Raw genomic sequence first — 25347 nt, forward strand, 5'->3', positions numbered from 1 at the left:
TTGAATTTTTGGTGACAGGATTTTTAAATTGTTTTTCTGTCATTAGGGCTAGCAACCAAACATAAGGGAACACAGCAGGCCTTTGGATCGACATGCATCCCAGCAATCCATCGCCTAGAACAGATATCCTCTGATGAACATGTAGGCTCTGTAGCTGAAAATCTACTTGAAGCTCTGAGAGATGATCCAAACATTGCATCCCAGGTAATAGATCAAAAGTATATGAATTGTAACAATGCATCTCTGTAGTAAGATGCCACTTACAATGTCCTTGTCATCTAGCTTTTGAATCATATCTCCATTTTTTTATTATAAACAAATCCTGTAGGCAAGTCCCATGAAAGTAGTAATGTGTCTTGGTGATCTCATTAAGTTAAGTACGTACTAATAGTAATAATAATAAATAATATTAATAATAATAATAGTAGGGGAAAAACTATCGCGAGACTATATACTATAATGTAAAGTGTCCACAATAATACAAAGTGTTAAAAAGGTTCCAAAGCTTTCTGTAAAGGCTTAAAAATTATACACGGACTCTTAACACTTTGTATTATTGTGGACCCTTTACAACAAAATAATAATTTCAATCTAAGTAGGCGGTATTTTTTAACGTCTTTATTTTTATTGAAACACTTAAAAAAAAATGTAAAAAAAATAAAAATTGGGAATGAGTAGAATTGTGTAGACACTAAAGAATAAACATGATCATTTTAGCTATGTACTGAAAGTAGTGCATTTCACATAAATTTAGATGAAATGGTTTTTATTAAAAGAAGTGTTATCAATTTGTTTTCCGATATTCATTCAACAGATTCAAGAAGTGCGGCGCCAAACCAGGCAGGAGAAAAAGAGGCTTGCCATGGAAACTCGTAAAAAGGAGCTGAATCGCTTAGGTCTCAGGGCTAATGATAAAGAACAGATTACATCTCAGTCAACATTATTATCTCAGATGGGAGAAATAGCAGAGGAATCTGGATTGGTGAGTAAAAGTTTGTGGTTATATAATAAGACTGAATTACATGGATACTAGAAAGTAAGAATTTTTATGGGGTTTTTTTCTATTTCTTTTTTGTCATGGAACCTTAATGTGGGATATTGCTTGTAATAGTTATTTAAAAATGTAAACATAATTGGTTAAATTGATATATGTCAGTGAATCATACTCCTTTAATATTCTTGACAAATTTTTTCTTCTGCAGGTTTGTGCTATATGCCTTGAAGGATATCGTTGTCAACCTCAGAAAGTGTTGGCTGTGTATACATTCAGTAAACGTTGTGTAGTGGATGAATTTGAAAACAAACCTCACAAGACCTTAGGTTATTGCACTGTATCACATTTTAATGTGGTACATGTGGATTGTCACCTTGCTGCTGTTAGGTATGAGCATTTTAATAATTTGGAGTCATATAATAGCATGTGAACAGTATAAATTTTTGTTTAAACATGTTATTTTAGGGAGCTTGCTTTTATTAGATACAACTGGTACAGTGTACTAGACTGTTTTTAAAGCTGTTCTGTAGATTGCACTTTTTTTTAAGTGTTCAATCAGGACAGGGTAGTTTTTTAAGATTGAATTACTGTAAGTTGTTCCTTGAAGTTTGTATAAGAATTTCATTTGAAAATTTGTTGGTGATTTAGACAAAGTATGTGAAAGGGTATGTAAATCTTCAATATTCTGATTGGGTTGACTTGTTTTATAGATGAAAACTCTCAAAGGTTAATGTTTTATGAACATGAAAAAATTCATTCTACTAGAAAAATTATAGGGTGAATTACTTTATAAATAACTTGTTTGATTTTGGTTTTTCATGAATTTGAAGTTTTAAGTTCAGTATATCATTAGTAATTTTAATATTGCAATACACTCCCTGAACACCTGAATGACCAGGGCTAATTCAGGTGTTCAGGTAAGTATTACAATATTAGTTTTATTATGAAAACTTTATATCTTGATTAACAACAACAGGTTATCTAGGCCACGTGAAGAATGGGAGTGCGCAGCACTTCACAATGCAAATACCCGAGCCAATGGTCTATTGCCTTTATGGGGCCCTCAGGTTCCAGAGTCTGCTTTTGCATCATGCCTGGCACGTCATAACACATACCTTCAAGAATGTACCACCCACAGGTTTGTTAGATCTTTTAACATTGAATTACAGAAATGAGTTTGGTTTACTTTTCCAGCAGATAATGATGGTGTCACAATTTGAAATTTCATGTTCATTTTTAACCAATTATTATGTGCTAAAATTACCTTAAGTGTTGTATCTGGAAAATGTGAAAAGGATTACTATAGTATGAATGTTCAGACTTACTGTGTGGAGGAGGCAAGGGAAATCAGCTGAAAAAGTTATGCTCAGATCTTTCCTGTATTAAATGTCATTAATCATTATCCTGCTAATTCTGTAGTGGTCAGTATAATCTATTGGTTGACATTTTGCAAGCATTTCATATATACATATATCAGATACTAATGCACTATTATTGACTGTCAGGTTTTAAAATATGTTTCTATTTAAAGATCTTGCCCATTTTTCAAGTTTTCTTCAGTTTTGCAGATCAGTACATGTCATTTTTTTATTGTTTTAATTTTAATTATTAATGATATTTAAGTACGGAAGTATTGGCATTGCAAATGTTATAACAACCCTTTTTCATTTTCTTTTGTAAATTTCAGAGATATCAGTTACTCCTCAACATTACATGACTTGAAGTTATTACTTCTGAGGTTTGCAAATGAGAAATCCTTCAGCGATGACACAGGCGGTGGTGGACGGCAGTCTAACATGAATCTGATTCCTTATATCTTGCACATGGCTCTTTATGTGATAAACACGTCAGTATAATTCCTTTCATCTGAAATTCAGTTTCAATATTTTAATCTTTTGCTACTATGAATATAATTGATGCTGATTTTTATACATGTGGAATGATACTTATACTGTTATGTAGGTATCATTTGTAAATTTAATTATCATACAAACATATTTCACATATATTTGTAATTATAACACAATAAAATTTGATTGTAAACTTTGACTTAGTAAATTGTCATATGCTTGTGATTCTTCCTATATAAGGTTAATTTTTATAGTGAGAATTATATTATATTACTAACAAAGAATTATTTTTTCCACACAGTACACGTGCTGGAAGTAGGGAAGAGAAGAAACTTACAACATTCTTGGAAGCTGGTAGAGAAAGATGGGTTGAGGTAGCATATGAAGCAGAAGGGGTCTTCTATATGGGTGTATTGGCACTAGCAGTATATTCCCCATCAAAATGGACATCCATGAAAGTGTCTTATCTTCAGCGTCTTTTGGTCGTTGCTCATGCCCGCACTGTGGCTCCTCATCCTCCTCCTGGAAATAAGATTACTGACAAAGCAACCAAAGACTGGGCTGTGTACAAACATGCTGCAATATTCTGGGCTCTTGTTGATGGAATATACAACACTTTCTTTAAAGTATGTAAAGTTGAAGTTAATAATTAAGTCATGTAAAATTGTGTGCTTTTTTTTTATATAGAATACATGTAGAAATTTAATGTTTTTTCCATATGAGGATTATGTAAATTACAAGTTTAAAACTCGTTCATCCTGATGAAGATGTAAAATTATTTTCATATCACAAATGAGAACGATTGAATAAAGAAGCATTACTCATTATTATAGAACTACATAAGGCATGTGAAAGCGGTACATTTCATTGTAGTATTGTATTTTTCAGAAAACCAGTTCAGAAGGTGAATGGAGTTCAACTGTGGCAGAATTCATCAGACATAATGACCAAGTGTTAGTTGAGGCATCTTCAAAACTTTTAACAAATTACCAAGAAGAACTTCTTCCAATATCATCTTTCATGGAATTCTGTGATGTTGTAGGTGAGTAAAATACCGTCTTTTACACTGCATTCTTGTGAGTGGCTATTGCCTACTTAGTGCTTATGTTGCTCTCTTAAGAGATGACATTAAAATTTCTTGACATTGCTTATTTGATTTCTGTTTGCATTGCTTTTAAACCCACTATCTTTCTCCCATACTATTGTATATTTCCTTCCACCTCAAAGTATAATTTTATTATAGCATCCTACTTCATTTTTCATTGTCTCCTTTTCACTGTTTTGACTGTTTAGAAGCAATACCAGTGCTATAGTTTGAGTTTATTCATGGAGGCAGCTGTGGGAGCTGTGGTGGTTTCGTCAGTCACACAAGTGTACCTTTCATATTGGTATGCAAGACCTGGACTATTTCATAAATTAGATGGGTTTTCTGGTTCTGATGATAGGACTCTTGGCATTCTGTCTAGTTTGGCCTCCAAGATGATTAGTGGGTGTAGTAATTCTATTCTTGTAATGGGGAAGGCAATGAACATCAAGACATTTCTTACTATGGCCATTGATAGAGAATTGAGGTGGTTGAAAAGTTTTTCAAGCAGCTCATATTAATCATGGAAAATTTAGAAATTGGCCCAAGTACCCCCAGACAATGTGACATCACCATGGCACAGTTGCTGACTTTGGGAAATATACCTCCAGGTAAAACATGGCTCATTGCCAGCTAGTGGTCTCTTTTTATCTGTCAAGTTTGGGATCAGGGAGCATGCAACTTAGGACAAATTGTTAACTAGACATGGTGATAATTTAAACTGACATTCCTGAACCCTGTAAGTTACTAGTTTAATCTTGAGGTGAACTTTAGATAGCCCAGTTGGGTAAAGGAAGTGTAATAATGGTACTGTCACCAACTAAGAGCAATAGAATTTAGAGTTCATGGTCACATAAATACATTTTGCAGAAAAAGACAAAATATTTAGATTGCCCGTTATAACACTTTGAAAGTCATGTTTAAACATAGTACTACTGTTTTATTCCCAATAATATTAAAGTTTACAGAAAGACAAGAAAGGAGAAAGTAAAATTGCTCCTATGGAAATGTATGTACAAGGACTTATGACCTTTAGTGGCTTAATTTCCTTTGATTAGCTTACCTTCACTATCCTACATCTTTATACACTTGTGAGAAACTACTTGGAATTCCAGATGTCAGAAAAAGGGTGTATTAATTGCAATAATTTTTTGCTATTCCTGCATGATGCCTGCTTTTATAGTCTGAGACCAAAAAGGTGATAACGCTCTTTAGGCAGTCCCCAGTTATCAGCGGCAGTTCTGTTCTCGGCAGGGTGCTGATAAGTGAATACCGCCATTAACCGAAACTGCAATTTATGGGGCTTATGCCACCGAGATTTGGTTTAAGGTGCCTCTGTTAGGTATGTTATGGCACCATAACTATTATCAGCATCTTACGGCGCCGATAACTGAAACAGCCATAAATCGCCGATTTTATGGCGCTAGACAAGAGCCATAAAACTAACTGGATCGCTGATAACCGGGGACTGCATAGTTAATTTGCATAATTGAAATTTTTAATTGATAGTGTTGATATTGGTATCAATGACCTGTGAAGGTATGATGACAGATAATTTCAAATCAGTCAATCTTTAAGTGGTTTCCTATACTTTCATTGATTTTGCATGTTTGCTTCCCACTTTGTTATTCAACTGCAACTTTTTTGTTACAGTTTATGCACCACGTTCTAGAATTTTTCTTAGAGTAACATTCTAGAATTTTTCTTAGTCATTTCCTATGAAAACGGGATTTAGCTTAGTGGACTAAGTAATCTTCATGATAAAAATAGTCCATTCAAACTGGCATTGGCAGTTTGCTCTTGTGCAAATGATAAAATAATAATCCAAAATCATTAGGCTTTATATAGTTCTCAGGCAAAGGAGTAAAAATAAGGTTTTGATCTCTTAATGCCAGTTTTTGTGTATTTTAACATAACAGTATCATTATTGCAATGATGGTAATAATATTCAGATTGTAGTGGTTGTATATAATGTTATATTTCAAATAAGATTGGTTTTCCTCTCCTCGAGCCTTTTTTCCCTTAAGGAATAATTTTACTTGTCCTTTAAAGATACTTCTTCATTCTTTTCCAGGTCTCCTAGGAGAAATTGAAAACCCAGATGATTTCTTGACAGAGTTATTGCAAAGTTTGCCTTAATTCTGCTCAGTGATTACGGAAATTCAAGTTTGATGCGACAGGTCAATAACCTACCTGAGAAAAGGAATTTATTTAGTTCATGTACTAGTCCTTTGGGATATAAACTTATTAGCTCACACATATGTGTAATTTTGTTTTCTCGTGTCATTCATTTAGAATGTGTAATATTATGTAGCAGTTTACATGAAAAATTTCCCTTTCAAAGGTTCCGAGTTTTTGAATTCCTTCTAACCTATACTAATCCAATTTGTAGCAATTTTTAGGAACAGCTTCCTTGAATCTTGGTTTTCAGTATAGTAAAGCCTTAAAAGTATTCTTCATGCAATTCTGCCTTTAGAATCCACTGCATCAAGATATTAGTAAATTTCTCTTCACAGGGATCCAGTCTTTGTGGCTGTGCTGTAGTCAACATTGTATTTTGTAATCATATCAAGTCAAAACGTTTAAATGTTGTTGCTAAGTAATTACTATTTATATTTGTCATAACTACTATTTATACTATACAGGTATATGGTATTGTTGCTTAAGTTTATGATTTGTTTTATTACTTTAAAATCCAGGTGTAATTTGTTTAATGCTTCATGCTCTGTAATTGATTAAACATTGCACAAACTTTTATTCTGTTTCCATATCCTATGTTATCTGGCTATATAAAAAAAATAGTATCATGCAATGAAACATGACAGGTTTATTCATTAGGTGACAAGAATATAACTTTTGTGGAGATATTGGTTCTGAGTTGGAGATTTGTTGCCTTGGAAATTATGCCAACTCTAAATTGATATCTTCCAGATCCAGAGTTAATCTTGTCAAAATTCACCATGTGAATATTTCTGCCAAGTTTCACATAATTTTTGAGTGAATGTGTCGAGACTTGGAATATAGTTAGATGACCTTGAGATATACTGTTTGCTGAAATTTTGTCAAATTTAAGATTTATCTTTGGAAAAATCAACTCTGAACCAATTTCTTCAAACTGTGTTTCATCATGAAAAGGTTACCTAAATATATTGCCTGTTTTCATAAAATTCTTGCTTGATGGTTACATTTGTTAGCAGAATATCTTTGGATTGGATCAAGTGAGCACAATTGGGTGGAATTTTGCTTATATGCTAATTGGTTGGCCTCACATTATTAACCTTTGGCTAAAATCTTCTTGTCAGGTTTCTCCCAAAGTTAATAATGTTAGGAAGGGCAGATAGTAAGTACCACATTGTGCCAGGACTTAGATGGATCCCAATTTGAGAAGCATATTCTGTATATTGTTAATGAGGAATTTAATACCCAGTTGTCCCAGTGTCAAAAACTGCAAGAATTGATTATGCTCGTTCACACTGTCATATTGTTTACATATGACCAAAAGCCGACCAAACCACCATTCCTCTTCGGGCAAAAAAGGCATGGCGGCTTGTTCTGATTTTGGTTGTATATAAACAATATGACGGTGTGTATGTGCATAACCACGACCTCTTGCGATTTTTGTTGTAGGTAAACTGGGTATTAGCATTTATTGAGGATAAGAGAAAGTGCCCTCTTATCCTAAGTCCATTTATACTCTATCACTTATGGTGTTTATCATTACGACAATACCCGGCAACAAGACCAGTTAAAAGAGAATTCTTTGACATTAGTCTGATCACCAAGGAGCTCTGGATAGACCATGGAAAGGGTAATACTTGAGGACGAGACAGTGACTTCACTATCAAAACTACCACATTACACCTTGTTGGAGTACAGCATATCCTTGAAGTCGCTGAATCCTTAGCATTATGTTTACAATCTAAACAGACTAAGTACCATTAATAGGCATATATTACCACCAACAAAATTACAATAAAGAGAAGGCAACTGTATGTACAATAAAATCATTTATGAAAAAATAATTTTGGTTAATATGCAAGTTTACATGTTTTTAGCAATCAAGGTACACGCAATACTTACACCACCTGCAGCTTGTATTACCAAACAAAAATTATAATCTCAACAATTGACAAGTATAAGCAAGTAATCTCCAAGGTCTTTTTTAATAGTTGGCAATTTTATTATTATTAATAGGGGTTAGTTTTTCCAGACCTCTCAGTCATTATTATGCATGGTGCATTGTAGGCATTACCTAATGTCTGCAAAGTCCCTTCGTCCCATAGCTACAACTCTTTTCGTTAATTTTACTTTACCTCCATTTATATTACTCTTCCTTCCTACTTCACAGTGCAACTGCGAGGTTTCCCTCCTGTTACAGCTTGTAGGCCATTTTTCGCTCGGTTTCCCTTTCAGTGTTGAATGACCTCATAGATCCCAGCACTGAGACTTTGCCCTAAATATTATTTTCCACTTCATGAGCTTCATCTTACTTACCAAGATTTTATAATCACATGTGGCTCAGACATTTGTTTCTTGAAGAATGGCCTAATCCCATGATTCTCATACCCAAACCAGGGAAAGACCATAATAATGTAAACAACTACAGACGAATTCCCGTAACAAGTTGCTTATGTAAGAGAAATTGGCGAATACACAACTCATATGAAACATATGTAAAAATAAAGATATTTAAGCCTAACCAGTTTGAATTACACAATAATAGATTTATAGATACATACTATTCCATCTGGAAGATCACATCCAAAGAGGATTTGAATGCAAGCAAATAAAAATAGCTATTTACATTTACATACAAAAAGCCTATGATACAACTTGGAGTTATCTGTATTAAAAAATTACACATTATTATTTGATGTATTCAAATGTTAATTTTCATTGAAAACATTCCCACAGACCACAGCAATTAACTGGCATGTACTATGTATCTTTGCCTCACACTCATTATCAAGGACTCGGGGATATCATCATCCTTCTTTCCTGCATTGCGTGGATTAGTTAGTGATACTTCCTGGTACTGATATATAGATGCTGATACCATTAAGACTAGTATCAATTTAGAGAACTATGCGCCGTTAATTTTTTATTTTCCTGACTTTCATTGGTGTTTGCATGGACATCAATTTTTTTTATAACATTTGGTCATTTCCCAAAGTTAATAATCCTTGTTCCAGTTCTCACCTATCATGTCTCATCATTATTAATCAGTTATTAATAATTATAATATTGATATTAGAAGAGGAAGAAGGAAAGCTAGCTTAAGAGATAATTCAGCAGTGAAGTAAAGTATAGATTATGAATGGGGAAAGTAATAATTAATAGTTCCATAATAGCTTGAACGTCATACATCTGTAAAGGGGATTGAGATCAAATCATCGTTAATTATCCATCATTTGCCTTTCCTTTCGTGACCAAGGCTTATAACCACTTTCTTATGCCATATCATGTAATAAATGAATATATATATATATATATATATATATATATATATATATATATATATATATTTTATTATATATATATAATATATATATATGTATATATATATATATAGATATATATATATATATATATATATATATATATATATATATATATAGATATATATATATATATATATATATATATATATATATATATATCTGATCATTACTTGGTTGAAGCAGAAGTTAAGATGCATGCAAGTAGGAGAGGCAGGGATGAAATGTTGATGTAAATGTAATTGATAAGAAGTGAGAAGAATATATAGGAAGATAATGGATGATTAAAGGTACGGGGGTGAATGGAGATGGTGAGGAATTCGTACAGCTCTATGATGGTGTCATAGGCGCAGAAGCGAGGGATTGTGGGTATAAGAGGTAGAAAGAAGGATTAATAACTGTAAATGGCTGGAGGAGGAAGCGACAGGTGTAGTGAAGTATAGATGATAATTAAAATTGCAATTGAGTGGCAACAGAGACCAGATACAGGTGTACAGGAGAATGGATAAGGTAGTGAAAAAAGAAAAGACGAAGGCAAATAATAAAAAGACAGGCGAAAGGTGAACAATAACTGACGGGAGTGTGAAAAATTGTTCTTCAAGGTAGTAATTTTGGAGAGAAAGGATAACGAACAAGTAGATTTGAGAATAACGGATGCTGAATGAGTGGAGTCTTGGGTCGATGGAGTGTTTGAAGAATAGTTGAATGTGGAGGATAGGAGGGAGAGACAGAGCTGAATGACACAAGAGTGTAGGTTAGTGTAAGGTTGAGAATTCTTTTGAAATTAAATTCTGAGGACATAAGGAGAGCAATGAAGAGATTCCAGAATGGAAAAACGTGAGGCGTTGATGAGAATACAAGTAAGAAGCAGGGGTATGGCGGTGTTGTGATGGACTGGCTGAGCATATTCTGAAAGACTCATTTAGAGGAGTTACTGTTTCACTGTATAAAGGTCGACGTGACTTTGAGAACTCTATGGATATTACAATATTTAGTATATCACAGAAGGTATTTGACAGAAACTTAGACAAGCGACAGGAATTTTAATAAGGGAAGAATTGTGTGGTTGTAGATAAGGAAGAGTGTGTGGGAATCACTTGTATGTTATGAAAGTTATGTGATAAGTTTGAAAGTCGAGGGAATAAGCTGTATGTGATATACCTAAACTTGAAAAAAAGCTAATGATAGTATCGTAAAGAAGCAAAATAGATGATATAGAGGAAATGTGTTGTAGAAAATAGGTTTCGAGAGCAATTAAGTATTCATGAAGACAAGAAGTGTGGTCGGAAATGTAGAAAGGTGAATGATTAATTTGAAGTGTGGCTTTCAATATCTTCTTTGATGAAGTGATGCGAGAGGTCAGAGAAAGACAGATGTAGATTCACAGTTATGAGATAAAAGAAAATAAGTCATAAAAAGAGTGTGCAGCGATGTTTGCAGGTATTACAATACTAACTGGTGATAGTAAATAGAAGCAGCAAAGGGGAAAAAGCAAGAGTGGAAATGTGATGGTGGAACCAAGAAAAGAAGATGGAGCAATAAATATTAGTAAGGATGGTAGGAGTATGAAAACGGTTGATTCGTATAGATATTTTGGTGTAAATGCAATGTGTGATAGTAGACCGAGAGAACTGAATGAAGCAAGTAAGGTAGCAAAGTGTGGCCCACCAAAATTAGAAGTAATGTAAAAAAGATATATAGAACTGGTAGAAGAAATGTTAGCTAGGTGAAGTAGGTGTATCAAAGTGTCTTGAAACGGTTCATTCGCGTAGAAAAAAATATTTGTTAATAAGTTGTCAAAAGTGTATAATTCAGAAACGTCGAGGGAAGGAGAAGAGAGAGACCTAGAAAGGATTTTAATACGTGACGTAAAAGAGTTCTTAGAAAGGAAGGACCTTGATGTCCAGGAAGTGAGAGTATACAGGAAAGATATCATTGGATGGTGCATCGTATGTGCTGGCTGTTTGGCTCGTTGCTAATGAAGCTTTTAGGTATGTGTGTGAATCTTCAAAGGTAGTTCATCAATGATTCATCATTTACAGTATGAATGTAGAAGTGACTGTTTTATTGTTTCTTCCCTAACATCACCCTTGTTTGGGGAAACGGCGTGATTATGCTAATACACACACACACACACACACACATATATATATATATATATATATATATATATATATATATATATATATATATATATATATATATATTGTTACGTATGAAGCCTGGCCTTGAATTGGCTCCAATACGTAAACAGGAGTAGTTGAGGGAAAAACAGAGTAAATTACTTGAATTTACCGTAAAAAGGATTTAAAGTGAATATTTACTCTAGAGGAAAAGGTCGCCAGAAACTCAGCTAATTACTTTACATCTATTTATTTACAAGAGGCTGCTGACAGCCTGGGAAAGTAAATGCAACTGGTCCACCCGTGGGACTATTAATCTCTCACAAATGGATAGCTGGCTAAAATGTAATTGGATGAAAGCTGGTCTCATAAACTTGGGTAATGCAACACTTGCGGGCAGAGAGCATGACACGTGGCTCATGGAATCTGGAAAAGAATCCCAGATTAGACGAGATAAAAGGAAAAAAATGACTTCTTGTTTTGATTAATTAATTCTCTAACACTGGGGAGAAGGAACTTTTAATGTTTCACTGAGGGATGCAATGACTTCATTTGTCTGGGACGATCCACCCCCACAGGAGCATGCGGCCATGATGCAGTGAGGAACAAAGGGAGATTCAATTGAGTAGAAGTTTGAATTTGGAAAACTAGGAGGTAAGGAACTGGCAATATGCTGTTTCACAAGACGTACCTGGATGCCATGATCAGCGGACCTTTGTAGAAATGTGGCGTCCGGCTTTGTCTCAGATCTGGGCGTGCCAGTAACGCCATTAGGCCTAAGTGTGAAGGCTGGTTGGGGACATCCGTCCGAGGTCACGTCTTGCAGCCGACTGGGGAAGAACCCAGGTGCTTGGGTGTTGGAAGTCAGCTTAACCCCCACGAGCAAAGCAAATCCTGGAAACAAACATACAGCCAGCAGAGGGTTCACAGGAAAAAGAGCTTAAGATATAGGCCTAATAAGTACCAGTCTGCCTACATCCTTCCCTTTGGGATACGTCCCTAAAGCTGACAAGTCTATTTTCCCCCTTCTAGGCAGGAAATTCCTATCTCTGGCTGGCTAGCTTTGGTTTCCCGCCTAAATCAGCTGATATTTGGAGGAATATGGCTGCCGTTTTACAAATCAAAATAATTAACTAAATGCTGGGTAGACGAGGAGATCCATAAAGTAGCAATATATATATATATATATTTATTTATATATATATATATCAATCATAATATATATATATATATATATAATATTATATATATATATATCGATATATCATATATATATATATATATACATATATATATTATATATATATATATATTATATGTATATTTACTTTATCACTTACACCATTGTTCTGTACATTAATACAATTCCTAACAGGACCTCATTAAAACTGGATGGTGTCTAGTGGAGATATTTTTATTCAAGAAAAGTTACAAGCTTTCTAGGGCTAACAGCCCTCATTGTCAAGTTAGTCCTAGAAAGCTTGTAACTTCTCCTGAATAAATATCGCTGCTAGATACCATCTAGTAATAAGGTCCTGTTAGTAATTATATATATATATATATATATATATATATATATATATATATATATATATGTGTGTGTGTGTGTGTGTGTGTGTGTGTGTGTTGTGTGTGTGTGTGTGTGTGTGTATTACAACACCCAAGGCACCCTCCCTACAAGAGAGTATAGCCGGAAGTCTTCAGTTGGCCCAGCTAAGCAGCCTGTCTTCTGATGAAGAACAGCATCATTCCAAGAACTCGAAGGATTCCAGGACCAACTTGTTTTTCAAGTTCCAATGCTTGAAATCTGCGTGGAAGTTTCACAGGATGTGCAATGCACCATCGTTTTGTAGACTTTCGCGACGAAGGGCCTCCTCTAGATGACCTTATCGGAGATCTGAGGTTGTTTACCGAGTGGATAACTGTGGGAGGTAGATGAATGCTGAAGCAAAACTCCATGAGAGAATACATACCTAGACCGGTTTCCAGTCATATTTATCTGTTAATTTCCGCACGTATTCTTGTTTTTAATTTTTGTACATGTACAACTGCACTGTCATTTTAAACGCATTTAAGTTTATTTGTAAAGTATTTGATAATGTTCAGCTGTCGCGGTAAGATCAATAAATAGAGCACTATAGCAATAAGCTTTGGTGTTTTCCTTCGAAATTTTAGCCCTGTTGAAAAGAAAAGGCACAGGAAACTGTGCAAGTGATACTATATATAATTTATTAAGCTCGTATGTCCTAGCAGGAAATGTCTTTTGAGAAAATACAACAAAGTTAACTCCTGCCACTTTCATACTTTTAACTGTTGATCGAGTTATCCATGAGTTATCCACTAGATTAGCTGTTTTCTTACACCTTTACAGAGGGTTCATTAAGGGCATGTCGAACACTCTTACGAATGTTATGCCATTCACTCTACGTTGCACTTATTCGCACATCTCTTGGATATTGAGGGCCCACATTTCCAAGGCAGATTTTACCCCATCTACCCAACTTTTTGTAGGGCTGCCTTTCCTCCTTCGCACCTGACGCTTTGGAATTTTATTTGTTCATATACGGAACAAACCTGAGGTCTTAACATTAAGATAATACTAGCGCCAAGCTGGAAACCGGTAGAATTAAAATTAAACATGTGAGATCCAGGGACTATTGGCATCTATACCAGGTCACAGGGCATGCATTACTCCGAATGCCCTCCGTGTCCCGTGACCCGCCAGTTACTTTCCTACCGCCTTTAAGATAGGACGTGATTACTTTCTATCTGTTTTAAAGCCGGTTTTTTAGTTTGCCCGATTTTATTCATTTTCACTTTTTAAATTTCTTTTGCTGTGTGTTCTCAGTGTGGGTGTGATCTGTAAGGTGTGTGTAAGTTGTGAGATGGAGATTTTTACTACACCAACGGGAGCTTCTTCGTTCAAGATTCTTAACTTTGGTGGCTACAGATCCTCATCCAACGTGTAGTAGGTGCAGAGGAAACGTATGTACTATTACTAATCCTTGTTCAGTTTGTCGTGGTTGGTCAGTGGAACTGTGGAGAAAGTTTTATGAGAAAGGCCAGTACAAGAGAAAGGAGACGACAACATCTTTGGATGACCAAGCGTCGTCGGCTTCTTTTGTATCGGCGATACACCAGGCTGGAGCATATGTTTCGTTGCCTGCCTTTGATTTTTCCCATATTCCTTCAGTTTCTTCTTAGCGATTCGTTATCGGAAACTCCAGGAGGGGTTTTGGGTAATTTTATGAATAATTACGCTCCGTTATTCCCGGCAGGGAGGTGGGGAGCATTGCCATCTTTGTTCCAGGTGCCGGCTTCCGATGCACAGAGAATGGAGGGTACGCGGACAGTGTTAGGCCTACCAGGCATACCAACCTTGGAGAGGTTGCTGTCTCATTATATGGCGTCGTGATTCCAGCAGGGCCCGACAGCGCTGAATGTTCCTCATCCCCCTGGCCTGCACCTTATGGGAGCTAATGCCATGGCAACGTCAACAGCTTCAATGTTTCCAGCGATGCAGAACGTTGGAGGTAGTTTTGCTGCGGACGCAGGGCTGCCAGCAGCAGCTGCCCAGTCTCTCCCTACAAGATTGAGACGTCACAACCAGCGTCACACACCGACATGGCAGACACTATGATGTCACAGCCTTCTGCTTCTCTATCTACTTCGTTGCCTCCTGAGCCAAGTACGCTTTCTGACTCGTTGGTACACACAGTGATGAAGAAATTACAAGATCTAGAGGAGAAGATCGCTAAGAAAGACAAAAAGAAAAGGCGTGATTCGTTTTCTTCTTCGTCTTCTTCCTCTAGCTCAGCGTCATCAGCACTGCATGTACCAGTCAAGCGTTGGAGGATACGGGACTTCGTGACTTATCCTCGGGCCAAGAGGAGAAGAGTGAATTCTTCTTCATCTTCGAGCCAGGACTGTCACATCCCGGTCAGCAACAAAGTAAAGAAGTCAGTGGCTGGTAAGCTTAAAGCTAACGGACAAAGCCATTTACAAACGTCTGAACGAGCAAAAGCGTTGATGGTCGCCGGGCTGGCGGCCGACGCGGAGATGCCAGCAGAGACTACAAAGAGTCTAAGAGAGACTACACTGCCGTTCGTAAAATCAACGGTAAGTGAGAAAAGTTCGATGAAGAATAATGATCAGATACCAGCTTCGCCTGTAAGACCTTTTAAGATACGGAGAAAGGATGAGAGAGCTCCCATTAAAAGCAGGCATTGTTCGGTTCGATGAGACATCAAGGCCGAATTCCCCGACGGTCGTTGGAGCTGATATTAATAGAGATAGAGGAAATTATCTCGGATTCCAGAGAGCCTTCATCTTGGAGATAAAGGCAGAATTCTCGCTCTAGATCTGCGAGCAGAGAAGGAGTTAGGTGGTCTCGTTCTCCTACTGACCATTTGGGATCGAGCCATCGGCGGTCTTCTGAGATCAAAGAGGCCGCAGCCGTAAGGTCAGACGACTATGAAGCACCTGGACGTTTGTCAGGGGATAGGAGTGAGCTAGCATCTCCTGTGGCGGAACACAGCCCTCTAGAACCAGAGGAAGGAGAAAACCAAGAGTTTCTGTCTTCGTATGCGGAAGTGATTGATTTGATTCGTCAATTCAATAACCTTTCAGGGAGCACGGAGAGACCTGCCAGTATGCTTCCTCTGGGGATTGACATGATGTTTGGATTGAAAAAGGATACAAAGGTGTCGTATGAGTTACCATGTTCAAGTCATGCGGAGTCCGTTTTACAACACCTAAATGCGCAGATTGCTGGAAGGGATAATTCCTTAAGATCAAATAGATCGTTTAAGTTTATTCCCCCTCCAATGATGAAACCTAGGAACTATTATACGACACCAATGGTTCCTTTGCTATCTAGACAAAACCCAAATGTGGTGAGGTTAAGGCCTGGATTATCCATGGACCAAGTTAAGATGGAATGCCCTTCGATGACTTCCCAGGAGGCTGCTACTTTGGAAGCAACGGCTTCTTCTGTCTTTCAGACTGCTTCTTGCTTAGATTTTTGGTCAACAGCAGTGGCGAAAATTGCATCCTCAGAAGTAACAAGAAAAGTAGTGGATGAGTTTATCAGATTGCTACAATCAGGTACCAAAGGAATTGCGTACTTAACAAATTTAAGTGCCAATGTTTGGGGAAACATCCTATTAATGAGGAGAGATGCAGCTTTGGCTAGATTAAACCGCACTGTTGATTTGGATTCCCTGCTTGCAATGCGGAATGGGGATATCCTAGAGTCGCAATTGCTGTTGCCAGAGGGCATACTAGAAGAGGCTATAGATAGAAGAAGGATGGACACTAACGACAGGTTAGTACAGCAGGCAGTGAGAAAAACATCTAGAAGTCAATCGAATCCTATCGAGGTAAGGCAGCAGCAAATACCTCGTAAGAAGCCAGTGAGACATAACATCCCAAATAGCGCAGCAAGACCCTCTTCCCCAAAGAAGTTAGCTCATCGGCCCTTTCACAATAGAAATAACAGAGGAAGAGGGATTAGGGGAAGAGGGAGAGGTTCAAGAAGATAGGATGGGCACCTCTCATCACTCAGCCACACCAGTGGGGGTGGTTGCCTGGCAAATCACTGGAAGATGTGGCAGGAATTTGGAGCAGAGCAGTGGGTGGTGGAGGTTCTCAGGGTCGGTTATTTGATTCCGTTCGAAGTAACCCCACCTCTGACAGAACAACCATTACCTCATCTTGCTTATGCTCAGGAACCTCAGAAGGCTTTTATTCTGCAAGATGAAGTAAAGAAGATGATGGAAAAAGGGGCGGTGGAACAAGTATCCATTCCGTCAAAGGGGTTTTACAGCATAATTTTCCTTGTCCCCAAAGCCAACGGGGATGGAAGGACAGTAATAGATCTATCAACATTGAATCTGTTTATAAGAAAAACCAGATTCAGGATGGAAACTCCAAAGACGGTTCTACAAGCAGTCAGAGTCAAGGACTTTATGCTGACAATCGACTTGAAGGACGCATAGTTTTAGATCCCAGTCCATCAGTCTTCCAGGAAATTCTCCGCTTCAGTCTTGCAGAGAAAGTTTTCCAGTTCAAGGTCCTGTGCTTCGGACTGACAACATCTCCTCAAGTTTTTACAAGTGTTCACTCTCGTGTCGACATGGGCTCATGCTCAGGGGATCAGGCTGATAAGATACCTAGACGATATGCTGGTGATAGCGAAGTCCAGAGAAAAATTACTTCGGGACAGGGTGACCCTCCAGCAATTTTGTCACAGCTTAGGCATTGTGATAAATCAGGAAAAATCGAAGTTGGATCCAAGTCAACGGCTGGTGTATCTGGGTATGATTATAGACATGGTAAAAACCAAAGTATTCCCGGCAGACCAGAGGGTAGAAAAATGTAAACAAGTGGTGAATGCCTTTCTGGAGAAACAAACACAGCCAACAAGACAGTGGCAGGTAGTACTGGGAATTTTAACCTCCTTGGAGAAGCTGGTACCACAAGGGAGGTTACACCTTTGATCTCTACAATGGAGGAAGAAGGAGTTTTGGTCACCAATGGTAGATCACCGTACGAGCAAATTTCCTTGTGGACAGAAGTGAGGAAAGACTTACTGTGGTGGGTGCAGGATCTCTTGCTGTTCTCAGACACGTCACTCGAAGGTTGGGGAGCCCATATGGAGGACCTGATGATCACAGCAAAATGGAGTGGTGAGGACAGAGAACTCCATATAAACGTGCTGGAGTTAAAAGCAGCATGCCTAGCACTTCAGGAATTCTGGGAGAGGGTGAAGGGGCAATCAGTGGTATTGATGTCAGACAACACCACAGTAGTAGCTTACGTAAACAAGCAAGGAGGCCTCGTATCTCATCAGTTACACGTGATGACAGTTCAACTTCATCAGTGGTCTGTAGAGAACTCAGTAGATATCAGGGCCAGATATATTCCAGGAAAAAGAAACATAGTGGCCGACAAGTTGAGCCGGAGGGATCAGATCCTGAGAACAGAGTGGTCCCTGCATCAACAGGTGGTGGACAGAATGCTCATGTTGTGGGAGAGGCCGATCATAGACCTATTCGCAACCAGGTACAACAAAAAGTTGGAAGTGTATTGTTCAGTAGTCCCAGACGTAGAGGCAGTCGCAGAAGATGCGTTACAACACCCATGGGACAATCTGGACGTTTACGCATTTCCTCCGTTTTGTCTAATCTGTCAGGTTCTGAACAAGGTAACGCAGTTTCAGAACCCCAAAATGACTCTGATAGCACCTTTATGGCCGAAGGCAGAATGGTTTCCGGACCTGTTGGAACTCCTAATAGACATGCCGAGAGAATTACCTCCATGGAGCAACCTACTATGTCAGCTGCACGTGGAGAGGTACCACCAGTCGCTGAAGTCCTTATCACTTCACGGACGGAGACTGTCAAGTATCTCCTGCGAGCGAGAGGTTTTTCTCAGAAAGCAGCAAGACAGATGGCAGGAAATATCAGAAAGTCATCAGCAGCGGTATACCAAGGAAAATGGTCAGCATGCTGTGATTGGTGTCGTAGAGGGAACTTGTCTCCACTCGGAACCACTATTCAGTAATTAGCAGACTTTCTGATATATCTCAGGACAGAAAGGCATATGTCTGTATCTGCTGTAAAGGGGTACAGGGCTGCTCTAGCCTCTATCTTACGCATGGAAGGTGTGGACATTTCGTCTTCATGGGAGCTGGCTATGTTGATGAAGAGTTTTGAGCAGTCCTGTTCGCCAAAAGAACTAAAAGCCCCAGATTGGGATTTGACCATGGTACTGAGTAGTCTTACAAAACCCCCCTATGAACCATTAAAGCAGTCCACAGATAGGAGCCTGACCCTGAAGACAGTCTTCTTATTGGCCCTAGCCTCAACCAAAAGGGTGGGGGAACTGCATGGTCTGTCATATGTGGTAAAGCATTTGAGAGGTTGGAAGTCAATGGTATTCGAGTTTGTTCCAGAATTTGTGGCCAAAACTCAAAACCCATCAGTAGTGGACGGCAGATTCGACTTCTTTTCCATTCCTTCTCTAGCGGAATTCGTAGACAATGACAGAGAAGAGATGCTTCTGTGTCCCATCAGGGTACTAAGAGAGTACTTAAGAAGGACAAGGCATCTTAGGCCTGGGTGCCGGAGACTGTTCATGAGTACAGGACGGATCAAAATGGAAGTGTCCAGGAATACAATATCGTTTTGGCTAAGAGAAACGATCAGGAATGCATACATGACAGAAGACAGAGGGGTCAAATAGCCAGGAGAGGGCTAGAGCTCATGACATCAGGGGCTTGAGCGCTTCTTTGGCATTCAAGAAAAATATGTCTGTAGAGAGAATTCTGAAAGCTGGTATTTGGCAACGCCAAACAACTTTCACTTCTTTTTATTTAAACGATGTTGCCCATAGATCCTTGGACACTTTTTCCTTGGGTCCAGTGGTGGTGGCCCAACAAGTAGTATAGCTCATCCGGTACCCCTGGCGGGTCAGTTTGAGTCTAGTCTAAGATGAAGGTATGGAAGTAGAATGAATGAGATAACTGGTCTTTCTTCTTTACTACTTTCTTTCTACTCCTTTACCTACGGGCAGTATGAAGGAGAGTACCATCATAAGCTGGAACGGACTAGATCCAGGTGAGGTGGTCAGCCATGCTGTAAAGATAATCTAGAGTATAGTATACTTTTCAGTAGCAACACACTCCTCTCTGTAGTAGGGAAAAAGAGGGGTGATAATAGATCCAGATGCAAGGGACAGGAATGGTTTAGGAGTATGGAGAGTTCTCCATCTTCCGTAGTATAATAAACTATGGCATCATATGAACGCCCAGTGGGGGAAACCAATAGATTCTCATATATCTTTGGTTCAAGGGTTATGGTCCATTGTCTTAGAATACACATACTATTCGGAAATGGATAAAGGTGGCAAACTCCCAGTCAGTTATAAAGACTTACCTCCCACCAATAAGCAAGTCTATCCTAATGTTAAGACCGAAGGTTTGTTCCGTATATGAACAAATGACAAATTTGTAACCAATTTGTATTTTTCATAACTAACAAACCTTAGTTCTTAACAGGTAAGGTCCCACCTCTAACCATCCCCCTAGCAGTCTAAACTGGGTTGGAAAGGTAATTGGCGGGTCACGGGATGCGGAGGGCATTCGGGGTAATGCATGCCCCGTGACCTGGTATAGATGCCAATAGTCCCTGGATCTCACAGGTTTAATTTTAATTCTACCGGTTTCCAGCTTGGCGCTAGTATTATCCTAATGTTAAGACACCAGGTTTGTTAGTTATGAAAAATACAAATTGGTTAAAAATTTGTCTATTTTTTTCATCAGCATATCATCTTCCATTCTACCCTTATGATTAAACCATCTCTAGAGATTCTCATTCATTCTTACACCCAAACAAACGTTGTGATATTTCCAGGTATCGCCACAATTTTTCCCCATTCATTTCTTTTTTTCCTTATGTACTTCACACAAACTTTTAATTTTTTTCATTTTATTATTATTATTATTATTATTATTATTTTTTTTTTTTTTGCATTCAACACCCGCACTTCACTTCCTTGAAGGAGAATTGGCTCAACAGTCCTTTTATACATTCCCACCTTGGTATACGTAGAAGAATCGAGTGTCTTCACACCCCGTTACTTTTCATACTTACCTGTTCTGTAGCTCGCCTCTTTTGAAAACATCACTCACAAATATTTTTATTATAAATCAACTGCTTTCATTCGTCTACCTTCCATACGAACATTCATTGCTTAACCTTCCCGTTTCCATTCAACTCAACTTTACTCTTGCTCACATTTACTCTTAGTTTCCTCAGCTTGCAAACACTTTCAAATGTTTTGTACTAGTTTAGCAAGTATCTCGAGACAGTATATTTTATTGAATACAGAAACCTTGGTTTCTCAACTGATACTCATCTGAGCTCCTCATTCCAGACTTCAAGACATGAATATTTCAAAGGCAAGAGAGATAGCAGTGATTGCCCTTCTTCCCAAAAGACCCGTTTCACAAGAGGATGCCACGAGATTCGAGTTAAAAAGTATGTGTCGGCATAACAACTTTTTTTTTGCGTCTATCTATCGCAGATTAAAATTAGATTATATTATTTTTGGCGGTCTCGTGGTCATCGTGATTAGATACAGGCTAATAATAGAATGGCCTGTTTAGTTTGTTAGTGATTTCAGGGGCTTAAGTTGATGAGTGGTTGAATTCAGTTTCTGGTACTGATTGCCATGACTTTAGTAAGCTTTTGACTCACTTCTGAGTCAGGCTCTGAACAAATTAGCAACGGGACCATGCGCAAGTTTAGCGATAGCGTAGACCTGGTATTCCCCAGTTCCTCTGGTGTTATAATCAGGTTTGGTTGTCCACCAATTGGGATTTTTGACGATGCTAAGCTTTTTATAATAATTTAAGCTAATTAAAACTCTCACGCAGACTGGAATGGCATTTTGAGTGATCTGTTACACTAAAGTTAGGCATAGTTTTATGAGGAACTTGAGTGTGAGTTTTTAAAACGAAATTCTTGTGCGTATGATTCATAAGGAATTTCTTCTCAGTTGTTGACTTATCACATCAAAAAACAAATCATGGTCCGTGGAAATTTTTGGCATGCTTAATTGGTGAATCAGGAAGCGTATTATGTTTTGAAAAGGAATAGATCTGATTTGAAGAGAGAACCGTGGCGGAGGTAGAGCTGTGAGACTGTTATTTAGTTTACCAGGAAAATGTATAGTAATATTTTGATTGATAAAATGCTAGAAGAACGGTGTGGGTTTATACACGAAAGATGGTGTGTGGATCAAATGTTTTATGAAATAGTTATGTGAGAAGTTTGCAAGTAATGGGAAAAACGCGTGTGTTTAGTGCTATGCATGGACTTGGAAAAAGCCTGTTATAGAAATGATTGAGTCAGTGCTGAGCGTGTTGAGTATAAGCTCCTAAGAACAATTAAAAGTTTCTAAGACAAAAGCTTATTGTATTTAAATATGCAACTGGAGAGTGATTGGTTTGGCGTACAAGTGTGTAAGAGAAAAGTGTATGTAGTTAATTATATATATATATATATATATATATATATATATATATATGTATATATATATATATATATATATATATATATGTGTGTGTGTGTGTGTGTGTGTGTATGTGTGTGTGTGTGTGTGTGTGTGTATGTGTGTGTGTTGCTCTTCGATTTACATTATTTATTTGAACTTTCTTTTATTTTTACTCTTGCACGCATGAACAATCTGTTGTGGTTAGGCTTGTTGCTCTAGTACCTGGCCCCTCGGTTCGTTTGAGAAGAATGCACGGTCGTTGATAATAATAATAATAATAATAATGCTCCGTGTGGCTAATATGGTTCAAGTTGTTATGAAACATTGAGACTAAGAAAGGGAAAAGCAAAAGGTTGACTATGATAAGCTTCCGCGTTTGTTTTCGTTATGGACATCACAGAGGAAGAAGGAAAGATTCACTGAGGCTTTTCTAAATTCAGCCTCATGTATCTGCGTAGGAGGGTTTGACATTCAACTTTCCGATAGCTTTTGAAATAGGAAGCAATTAAACTAGCAAATAACAGTTCCCATCTACTGTGGAAACCAGCCACATGCCGACTGTATTCCATTTCGTTTGGTGTTCTGACTGTTGTCATGAGACGGTCATTCAGAATTCAATTTACTGCAACATTGAACTTCATTGACTCTTTCTTTATTATTATTATTAGCTTGAATTTCAAGCCATTGGCCCCTGTGGATTTGCTCCATATGAATGGGGTTCATCTACTGAATAATAATAATAATAATAATAATAATAATAATAATAATAATAATAATAATAATAATAATAATAATACATGTACCCATATAATATCTGTGGATTTATTTCTCCGTTTCAAGACTCATGCTGCTATAAGTATTTTTAAATAATAATAATTCAGAAAGTGCGCGAAACATCATGGAAATGATGCCGACATTTTGGTTCCTGTAAATATGTAAAAATAGGTTGTGTGCCTCTTATTGCAATTGGATCCCACTTCCGGTATGGGTCCTGTTACTCGGTTTGCTTGTCTGCGATGTTTGAGAACACTAATAAACACAAATCTCCCGATTAGCGGAGATTATCATTACATTTGCTTTGTAGACAATTACAAATGTACTGTTTTTATTTTCCTCGCTGTAAATGAGGAAAAGAGATTTTGTTCTCATTTTTATTTATTTTTTATTTTTATGATGTTGATGGAATTTTGTTTTGTTTTTTCAAATGAAGTAGATGTTTACAGTATTGAAATACAGTATTAGATATATCGTATTTTCTTTTGCTCTTGTTGATAAGAAGAAAGTTGTCATATGGAAGTTGGTTTTGTAGAAATAAACCATAGAAAGAGGCGGTCAATGGTCCATTTAAACCCAGCGCAAGGCCTGCTTGTCCGTTTTCGCAGTCAGAGAAATCACTCATTTGAGGGAGTTACATATTCATAAGTTTGCACACCACAGAATTCTAAAAACCTTGCTGATCGTACGCCTGCAATGGCTGCCGATGTCGTACAGCAGAAAGATCTCGCAAGGAAAGTCGAATCGAAAGGCCTTAATGGGCGGCGGGGCCAATGCCTGAGGACTCGCCCAAATTTCCTCCGTTCCGATTGGCCCCTTCGGATGAATGTCAGCAGCGTTGGGGCGTTTGGACGGCGGCAGGAGGCTATTTCAGGTAGGGGAGGAAGTGACGTGCCCCGGGCATCGTCTCTTAAAATAGGTTGTTTCTGGTGTTGTGGGCCCTGGGCGTAGGGCCGGGCAGTGGGCGCTAGGAGCGGGGCCGCGAGGTGTGTTGTCACTCCACAGGGTCGCGAGCAGCATGATGAGAGGACCTACTTACGACGACGGCTACATAACAAGGAAGATGTCTTCCTTGCACGGCCCTACTTTCGCACCTCCCGGAGGTGTCGGCTCCTACGGACGCCCACCCATGGGCGGCTACATGCAGGTACGTCAAAAAACAAACCGCCACGCCTTGCCCTTAATCCCACCATAATAACCTCTCTCAAGTCCCGTGTACATTGAGTACAGATCTCTTCCACCCCCCCCCCCCCCCCCCCCCCCCCCCCCTGATAAAGTGTCTCCTTGCAGTGAGAGAAGATTCAGAGCGACGACAGTGTATATGTACAGTTATGTGACCTTCGCAGAATTGGCGAGAAATGTTTCAGAAGGATGTATTGATATAAAATCATTTACAAATGTAAAGGTTTCTACTGCTTCTACGTGACGAGTGATTGTGTGGTAATGATCCTCATTCAACCTCCGCTGTTCTCTCTCTCTCTCTCTCTCTCTCTCTCTCTCCTCTTCTCTCTCTCCCCTTTTCTCCCATGCTGATTAACGTGTGCCAGGAATAGAAGGCCTTGAGATTTCCTCAACTTCATTTGATCTCAGTCATTCCAATCCATCAAAATTCATGGGTCCGTGACTGAAAAACATTCATCCGGCTTTTCCGACAAGATCTGTTATATTTTAATTTTTTTTCTTTTGATTCCTAAAATGGCACAGCCTTTCGTGCTTTTCAGACTTTCTCTGCTTCTCTCTTCCCTCTGTGTCATACGTTTACATTCATGAACGCCACTATCATCATAATATACCCAATACCATCAATAGCACACCTGGGTATTCGACTTCGATCTTACGCCCACACACACACGCACGCACACACGCACACACACATTCACTAAACACTCCTAAGCTTTCGGGGGTCTGGCTTCTTTTCTGTCCCTCGGCGACACTACCCCCGGCACCTAATAAGGTGGCATTC

At 38.3% G+C, this 25347-nt stretch overlaps 2 protein-coding genes across 44 annotated transcripts in view; both read left to right on the plus strand.

Annotated features, from left to right (window-relative positions):
* Positions 1 to 6683, plus strand: part of LOC135207971 (E3 ubiquitin-protein ligase UBR4-like) — an 84073-nt gene extending 77390 nt beyond the window's left edge. For all 6 annotated transcript variants that reach the window (XM_064240006.1, XM_064240002.1, XM_064240004.1 and 3 more), the window contains exons 54-61: positions 47 to 204; positions 815 to 982; positions 1203 to 1381; positions 1971 to 2132; positions 2682 to 2840; positions 3146 to 3470; positions 3733 to 3886; positions 6003 to 6683. In XM_064240006.1, the coding sequence (XP_064096076.1) occupies positions 47 to 204; positions 815 to 982; positions 1203 to 1381; positions 1971 to 2132; positions 2682 to 2840; positions 3146 to 3470; positions 3733 to 3886; positions 6003 to 6067 (1370 nt within the window). In that variant the 3' untranslated portion in view covers positions 6068 to 6683. The remainder of the gene's footprint in view (positions 1 to 46; positions 205 to 814; positions 983 to 1202; positions 1382 to 1970; positions 2133 to 2681; positions 2841 to 3145; positions 3471 to 3732; positions 3887 to 6002) is intronic.
* Positions 6684 to 24309: 17626 nt separating this feature from the next.
* Positions 24310 to 25347, plus strand: part of LOC135207976 (fibrous sheath CABYR-binding protein-like) — a 99668-nt gene continuing 98630 nt past the window's right edge. For 16 of the 38 annotated variants that reach the window (XM_064240039.1, XM_064240040.1, XM_064240042.1 and 13 more), the window contains exon 1: positions 24313 to 24531. In XM_064240039.1, coding sequence (XP_064096109.1) covers positions 24403 to 24531 — 129 coding nt within the window. In that variant the 5' untranslated portion in view covers positions 24313 to 24402. Of the gene's footprint in view, positions 24532 to 25347 lie in introns of all 38 variants that reach the window. The other 22 variants (XM_064240017.1, XM_064240019.1, XM_064240020.1 and 19 more) reach the window with 4 other exon arrangements.

This window comes from Macrobrachium nipponense, chromosome 34, assembly GCF_015104395.2.
Source record: "Macrobrachium nipponense isolate FS-2020 chromosome 34, ASM1510439v2, whole genome shotgun sequence".
NCBI classification, from domain to species: Eukaryota; Metazoa; Arthropoda; class Malacostraca; order Decapoda; family Palaemonidae; genus Macrobrachium; species Macrobrachium nipponense.